The following is an 8,875-nucleotide window of genomic DNA, read 5'->3' as shown; positions in this document are numbered from 1 at the left end:
CAGTCCTGGAAGCCAAATTTATAAACAAACTCTTCCACCAGCTGAGCTTGTGTTTGCCAAACTTGACCTTACCAAAACTTCCAGCTGGGCTTGCAGAGCTCTGTGGTGTCTTTCCCCATGCTTATCTCCAACCCTGCTCCTATTAACAACTAATTTCCCCTCTATAGCCTTCTCTGCCTACCCAAAGTGGGATCTTGCAACGCAGATGTTATCAGCTCCCAAAGCTGCCTCCTTGCAGCCGGGGTCCTACAGCAGCTCACCACTCCGCTCACGTGAGACCAGACAAATCCTGCCAACACCCCTAAACCAAGAACCTGCTGCCCCGTGACCCTCCGGGAGCATCTCTGTTAGACCCAACTACCTGATTCCTGCATGGTTGCCAAGGATATCCGGTACCACAGTGCAAAAACCATCCCGCTCTGGTAACAGGACATAGGGAGGAAGAAGCAGCTTCACCTGAATCAGGTCAAAAATTCTCCAGGACCACCAGCCAAGGACCACCACTGAGGCGTCTGCCCTGCCGCTCATGCATTTGCTGGCAATACGGCTCTGCTCCCTGGCTTCCCATCTTTTTTATTTATCTCCAGCACAGAAAGCTCTATAGTGGACGTCAACATGGGAGAGAAAAAAGAAGTGTTTTCAAATTTAAAAGTAACATGAAACCGAGCAACCACTAAATTGCCTTGTAATCGCAATCATTATATTTGTTGGAAGGAAACAGAAAAAGACCCAGCTAAGCACTACGTATTTAGCATTTTAAAGCTAAAAATAGCAGTGACTACATCAGCAGGGAGGAATCTGAACAGAAAGTGAATGATCACCAGCAATTATCTCAGAATATTTTAAGTAAGCACCCTGGAATTGGAAAAAGCAACACATGTAAAAATCCCTATCCTGGCTTAGATGAGAAATAGAAACAGGTGAAGTGTTATGGCGGGGGGAAGAAGGGTAAAGCCAACCATAAAGAGATGTTAGAAGTTAGGAAAGATCGATTATCTGTAAGGAAGCAAGATGTACTTAGGGAAGACACTGAGAAGGATTTTAGATTTTGAAGGGAGGATTCCTCACCTCCTCTAATGGTTTGGCTTCCCAGACCAAATGGTGCCTTCTGGTCCACAAACGAAACACCTCTACCAGCAAATATTCCTGACACTTTACATGGTTCAAAGGTTAATTCAGCACTTCAGTTCTGAGATGTCGGAGAGTTTGGTCATACTTGAGCAACAGCATAGAGTTATAATGTAATAATATGTTAAACTACAAAAGGATATTCTTTTCATTTCATTTAGGAGGATGCTAAAACCAAATCATACTCCGTGTGCACTCTTCATCAACCATAGCTGTGCGTTAGCTCCATCACGAGAAGATCATTTCTCCTGAGTCCCACCCAGGGTGCAGCATTAGAGATCAGCTTCTTAAATTCATGCCTGTATCTGCAGATCCATATAGCTTCTTCTCAAGCTTATACAAGTCCCGGCATAAGAGATCTATGAACCACGAATGCTGGTTTTCAGCAAGGCTTGAATTTCAGGAGAAATTCCACAAAAGGTGGAAGGCAGCTAATATTTTGCCTATATATAAAAATATGTAATTGGAGAGAGTGTATTATTATAGGTCTGTTAGTCCAAAAGTAATCCCTGGGAAAATAGTAGCTGATACAGAGTTAAAAGAGATTCATGCCAATCAATATGTTCATGCAAAACAGATTTTATCAAATTCATTCTCATTTTAATAGATTACGGTTTCCTTGATAGAGCACTAGCATTCATGCAGCAATCCACCATACTGCAGCTTTCTCACTCAGATTTGGCCGGTTCTCCTCTGAATAAGAAAGCAAAGAGCCAGCCTAGCGTTCCTTAAAATAAACTGAAATCTGGCCAAAGGCTTCAGAATGTAACTGGAAGCAGGAACTCTTTGGGGTAGGGGGGTCCCGCTGGGGTCTTGCATTGGGTCTGTGCTGGTTAGTGTCTTTACTAACAGCCTGGGCAGTAAGAGCATTACTGAGACCACAGGTGATGAAGATGAGGAGATGAAGGAGCAGCTAGAGGAAGAGGAGGCTGCACTGCTGAGAAGTGGTGACAAGAGTCGCCTGATGGAAGCAAACAGGCAAACATGGCTCCATCCAGCCCCAGCACGGTCGAGCTGGGCAAAGAGCTGCTCTGAAAGACAGCAGGAACACCAGGTGTGGCTCGAAACGAGCTGTGACAGCCTCAGGGGCTGACATGATCCACAGTGGAGAGCAGGGAACGTTGCACAGGAGTGGGAACACTGCTGTGGCTATTGCAATGCCCGCTCCAGCTTGGGAAATGTGGGATGAGAGGGATGCATGGCCCTGCTGCGTGGCCCGGCAGGGATCGTGGCACTGCACGAGGAAGGAGCCTGTGGCCCTTCCCTGCTGCCCCCTGAGCACCCAGTGGCTGCAGGGCTGCCAGAGATGAGCAGGCAGGAGCCTACTGACACTTCGTCTAGAAGGTAAAGCGGACAAATGAGACTGGAAAGCCCCTGGGCCAAGCATTGTGAGATTTGGCCTCTCTGTCACCAGAGAGTTTCAAAGTTTCAGAGAGCACAAGCTTCAGAAAAAGCTAATTCAAAGCAGCACTGGGCAAGGGTGACATTCCCATCTCTTACACAGGAGCACAGTTTACATGGTCACAGATCATTCCTTCTGACCATGCAGCCAGCACTGCTTCCAAGCAGTTATTAAAAAACAATAATAAAATACCGCTACCTCAGAAACCTGTGTTTTAAGTCCAACTCACAGCAGCGTTTGCCCACTGTGAAAGGCGCCTGAGAAATCTGCCCACAAGCTGCAAATCACAGTGCAATACATGGTATAATTAATAGCAATCTACAGCAATACATGAATCCATCACTAAACCCTGCATGGAAACCTGTTCCAGTATAACCAACCCCTTTGTATTTAGACACCCATTATGCTATGGCTACTGCCATGGCCCTCGCACCTCTGAGCGGCAGGAGGGGAGTAGGTGGCATTTGCCTCCCTCCTGCCGCAGGTTTATTCCGGCCCCTGTGAGCCCGAGCTGGAGACCCACAAGAGGGCGGTCGGGGTTGTGTTTTCCCTTCCACTACATCATTTTCCACCTTAGCATCCTGGGGAGGCTCACCACAAATTTGCTTTTCATCTTCCATGGCCACTTGGAGCTACTTTCCAAAGAGAATGTAATTGGTGTTATCATATGCCACGATACGTACAGATAACAGAAAAAGTTTACTGCAAATGAAGCAGCTTTTTATTAATTGTAGTTCCCGGGATGTTTGTGGCACAGGGGGCAGCCCGTTTTGGAGCTGCATCCACCAGCAGGCCCCCAGATCACATGGCTGGTGATGCTGATGTTTGTAGGATCAGGGTGTCCACGTCTATGCTGGGCTTTTAAAGACTGAGGCTTCTTCTCCTACTTTATCTATTTGGAAAATCCAAAGAGATTGTATTAAAAATAGATATAAAGTGTTAGACAAAATTAAATCTCTCCTGCTCAGCAAGAGAAATGTTACACCATTATCAGTGTTAAACTCATCTTTAAGAGCACCACCACAAGTTTCATTCAGACCTACATACTAGTATTACACTATCATTAGTAGTATATAGTTGTGTCTTCGACAGCTCTTGAAATTTCCTTATCTCCTGTTTCCACCTCCCTCACTTTGTTTTACTCCTCCAAAACAACGGCCACGCAGTGCTGCTTTCCCCTTCCCCTGCACAGCCCAGCCCGCAGGTACAGAAGCTTTCCATCTGTTCTCCTTTCCAGTTCCTCCACCCAGCCCATCTCTGCTCTCCCTCCTGCCTGTTCACCTTCTGTTCTCCTTATCTCCTCACCTTCTTGCACATCTCCCCTCAAAACCCCATCTTCCCTCACGTCCATACAGGTTAACCCACCCTTGCCTCTTCTAGCACAGTGCCATCTCCCCTTACCTCCAAATACTCTGCACTTTCACTGTCTGCAAATCACTGTTTCCTCCAAATCCACCCAAGATCCTTTCCAATTTGGCTTTGTTTTGTGGTTTAGATACCTTCTACAACTAGTCAAAGCAAAAAGATTTTTTTGGAAAGAACATACAGCATTGGGAAGGCCAGTCTATGTAAGCCATTCAAAAGCAACTAAAAGGCAGCAAAAAAAGGTTTCTCCTCTGCAGTTGACCCCACACAAGTCACAGTTGCAAAATCCTTTTGATAACAACGTACCGAGAAGCATCAGAAAACAGCAGCCAAAGAGTCACAACCCTTTGCTTGCGCAGGAACTCGAGGCCCTCTGGACTGCCTACGGCAGGAGGTCCTCACCGCAGTGGGGAGACACGTAAAACCTCCGCGTTCCAGCTGGGGGCACACGGAAGCCACTGCCATTTCGAGGCATTTCGCCATCCCAGCGAGCATCCTACCCTTCCCCGGTGGCCACCCACTAGAGGGAAGCAGCTCACGCAAATTACTCTCCTGCAGGAGTGCCAAGGTCTCTACAGGAGCTGGATGAGGAGTGAGCGTCCTTTGCAAGACACCCTGCCCTGGGAAACCCCAGCTCTGCCGGGGGAGCGGGAGGGAACCCGCTGGCCAGAAGCGCTCGAACTGCAGAGCTTGGAGCAGACATTAACTTTGTGGCAGCAGCAAAGCGACTGCTTACAAATGCGACTGCTTTTGCTGGCAATACATAAGCATGCTGTATTTTGGCTTGGCGCAGAAGCCTGTGCTCCCATCTCACTAGCTCTCATTCTGCCTGCTTCCGTTCTTTGCATTATTTCTATGGCAGCCCGGTATAAGGATTTTCATTACAGACAGCACCTCTGTGCAGAGCAGATACAAGACAAAGGCACCAGAGATGTGCAGAACAGGGGGGCATACGGAAACATCATTTAGAGCCCTGCCTTGCCCTTGTGTGACACGTGGTGGGAATTAAGACTTCCTTCCCTGCACTCCTTTAGGGGACATGAGAAAGCGTTTCTCATTTCTTAACCAAAACGCACAAAATTTCAGTCATAGGGGGAGTCATACAGGGAAATATGGTCTCTCCTAGGATGCAGTGCTTGCAACCCAGCCAGCCGCTCCGGGACCCCAGCCATGCTGCGCCGGCTCTGCGGTGAGCTTGGCTACAGCTGCTGCTTTCCTCTGGCTCACCTGCATGAGGCAAGCTCCTCGGTGGGGACTCGAGCTCCAGGATCTGCTCCGTGCTTGCCAAGGTCATCCCTGCACACAGCTGCTAGGTTCACTCCACTTTGGCTGACATGCCAGATTCTGAAATAATACATTAAAAATAATAATAATAAAAATAAAGAGAATTCAGAAAAATACTTTTGTCTTCTCATTTCAGCTGGCTCCCTTACCCTAGCTGCATTTCAGGAGCAGACAACAGTAGCAACTAAAATGTACTGACAAGTCAAGGTCCTGCTAGTAATGGGGAAGGTCAAGGATGGCACGAGCGGTGATAATCCATCCAAAGCTGCCTGGCACAGAAACGACAGCTCCATCAGCAAAACAGATGATCCATGCCAGTAAACTCTGTCATATACAAGCATTTTGTCGAGATTAAGTTAGAATGACCTACCTGCCTGCTATTATTCTCAAGGCCTTCCACCAGTTTTTGATGTTTACTGGACAACTGAGGGAAGCTCATCGAGGCAAAGCGGATAGAATTACAGAATTTAAATCTGCACTAACTGGGAAAACGCATGCTTCACAAGTGTGCCTTTGTCATGTAGACTCTATTAACCACACAGAAACAGCCATTAACTAGGTGGTTTCCCCTTAAAAAGTTAAAAAGCTGAAAGAGGGGGAGAAACCTTCACTGTCTGCTAAGATCCACAAGTGCACAGACTGCATGCAATGCTTTTCTGCAAACAGAAGTAAAAAAGTTATTGCAAATTATTCTTAAGCAACCTTTCACCCAATTTCTGTCAAACAACACAAACCCTTTTCAAATGCACCTTCTCTTACCTAGATGAAGACACACATGAAATTCAGACAGCTGGTTCCGTTTGGGCAAACCCAAAGCACAGATCAAAGCTGGCTTGTACCAAGCATCTAATTTGGGCCTCAGCACTATGTTCTTCACCTACAAGGCCAATCAGCTAGTTGTGCCCAATTTCTTTCTTCAATTTTAAACCCAAGTTTGGAGGCCGCTTGAGAGCTGAGACGGATGAGAACCGATTTCAAGAAATTGAACAACAGTTGTCAGAGTTGGGAAGACAGCATTTTTACAAAAAAACCCAACATAACAAAAATATCAAAGAGCAATTTTATTTAGCTTATTTGGCACAAAACTTACAAGAACCGTTTTGTTCCCTTCTTAAATTTAGTACTACTAGCAAGGAAAAAAGAGGCATACTAATACATTTAATAAGCTGTACAGCAAGTGAAATGTGGAAAGAGGCACCAGAAAGATCTACCAAAAATCAAAGTGCATGAAAAATACCTACTCTGAGCGCCTCACGGTATTGTATTAAGGCACCACTCCTTTAGAAGGTTTACTGAATACATCAAGTGTGCAACTTCTTGGTTTGGAATGTAAGAGTCCTTCAGCCTGTATCGAAACTGGATACCGCAACCTCTGAACGGAACAACGCTTCTCCTTGTACATGTTAAATGGAGAGACCTCTTTCTGCCCAACATCATCTCTCAGCCAGGAGTGTCACGGTCATATGCTTTGAAAAAGCCAACATACATTATCAGAGTGACCAGCGTTTTACTTCAGAGTTTTAAGCTGTAGTGTACACCAGGCCTATGAATTCTTTACAACAGTTTTATAGAAAAGAAATGCTGCAGAGACAAAAGTAACATGGGACATATCTGTAACTACGTTATAATTTACCAAAATAACTTTTAAGGACTTCCTGGAATATCTCTTTTAAAAAAAAAAAAAATCAAAATCTGAGTAGTGTTATAATCCAGAATAATTAAATACACTTTTTAACAGAACATTACAAAGCTTCTTTTAGAACTAGCAATCAAGTCTGACAAATTCCACAAGACTTCAAGAACTTTAAGTATGTAGAAAAAGCCCAATATTAGACAGTGGTAAGTGTTTTTCATAATTGGAAACATCTAATACAAGTACCTGTAATCGCAAATCATGGTATACTGGTGTGTGTATATATATACACACACACACCCCCACACACAAACACACTGAAACATCATTACAAGAGCCAAACAGACACCTTGGTTCATTGTGGGTTCTGCACATAGCTGCTCTTAAGTACTACAGAAGTTGCACCAGGTTTTTTATTTCAGCATCTTCATTAAGAACTATTCTTTCAAGAACCAAACCGCTTCAGTTACAAGAAGAGGTACCACAGGCCAGATTCACATCTGGTGTAAACAGGTTCCAAACAACCAAACAGAAGTTGCATCCGCTTCTTACCAGCTTTGACTTTGGTTTTGCTGCTCAGCTGGATCACCAGTCTCCTTTACTTGCAGGAAGAAGTTTGATAAGAAATCAATGCCCATATCAAAACTGAAGTGGGAACCAGTAAATGCAGGATATTGTATCAAACCATTGTACAACACCTCTACTGTAGAGAGTTTCAAACATCTCAGGAGCTTGAGACTGCTTAACCTGAACTCTGGAAAAGCACACTTCTCTATGGACATGCAAAGGCATTTAAATACGAACCCTAGGCGTTACAGTATTTCATTTTTTTTGTCTCTTACGGTGTAGACCTCAAGAACACAACTGTGTGTCCCATTATAAAACCAAAGCACCCTTGAGCATTACAAATTCTAAACAGCAAGGGCTGAAAAAAAGGGCATCTGGAAGTGATCTACACTTTACAGAGCATGGTGTTTCACAAGTCTCAGAACAGTTCAGTTCATCCTTTCTGGGATAACTTGCCCTATACCTTTGCCCCAGTACAGAGCTGTAGTTTTCAGTAAGTCTTTTACCCCTGAATTATTTGCTACCACATATAAAAAAATGCCACAGAAGTGGCAGTCAGGGCTAAACATTTAATAACATGTCCTTTTTGTCCTTTATTAACAATTACAATCAGCAGAAAGAAAAAACTATTCACTCAACTCATTTATTTCATGATTTATATGTAAGTCATGTAGCAACTTAACATTGGTGTTATACATTTGTGCTTCCGTTCTCTGGCACTTGGAGGAGGAATTCATTTCCAGATAATCACATCTTGCTGAAGCATTCCTTTGCATTTGTCCAAACTTGAATTCCCTTTAAAAAAAAAAAAGTTAAAAATATGTGGAAATACACTTTGTATGCAAACCTCATCAACAGACTTTCTTCCACACAAGACTCTACAAAAAAGTCCCACAGAACTCCACACAAAAATAAGTCAGAGACCACACTGGAATTGGACCACACCAACATTAACATGTGACTGAGTTAGAGCAGGACGGAATATGTGGGAGGTTTTACGCTAGTGACTTCCAACCTTCTGTGACTGCAACGTTACTAGTTATTGAAAGTTTGCATCTGATCCCCTACTGACACGATAAATACACTGGCCTGGCCTTTCACAAGCTAAACATACCTTTTTACACATGCTAATCTGCATAACAGCATAGCTTATGAGCGCCTCCTTCAAATCGTGATTCTTTTGTTCTTTAAATCGTTCAATGTCAGCCCAGGCACTTTTCACAAAGTCTCTGGAATTAAAAGCAATATTTCTGTTAGTAAGAGTTTTACATGTTCCATCCTCAGCTCATCTTCCTTCCTTCAGAGGAGCTATGTATGACAAAGCGCTCCATCTTTCAGTCAGTAAACCAAGTTCTGTAGTTATTATGCATCCCACAGTGTCCTCGTTTTTTAAGTGGCACTACTACCTAATTCTCCAACTTCTTAAGGTTTTTAATCTAGGAGGTGTTGGGTTGGTTGTTTTGGTTCCCCCCCCGCCCGCCCCCAGTAAGCATCAC

At 44.3% G+C, this 8,875-nt stretch overlaps 1 protein-coding gene across 1 annotated transcript in view; it reads right to left on the bottom strand.

Annotated features, from left to right (window-relative positions):
* Positions 1 to 6,227: 6,227 nt before the first annotated feature.
* The window catches only part of SNX4 (sorting nexin 4), a 34,990-nt gene continuing 32,342 nt past the window's right edge, over positions 6,228 to 8,875 (bottom strand). Inside the window, 2 exon segments of the mRNA XM_054830300.1 lie at positions 6,228 to 8,174; positions 8,494 to 8,608. Of these exon segments, the coding sequence (XP_054686275.1) occupies positions 8,127 to 8,174; positions 8,494 to 8,608 (163 nt within the window). The 3' untranslated portion in view covers positions 6,228 to 8,126.

The sequence above is a fragment of the Grus americana genome, chromosome 6, assembly GCF_028858705.1.
Source record: "Grus americana isolate bGruAme1 chromosome 6, bGruAme1.mat, whole genome shotgun sequence".
Classification (NCBI taxonomy): Eukaryota; Metazoa; Chordata; class Aves; order Gruiformes; family Gruidae; genus Grus; species Grus americana.
Note: the sequence above shows the minus strand (reverse complement) of the source record. Positions and strands in the feature narration are given on the sequence as shown.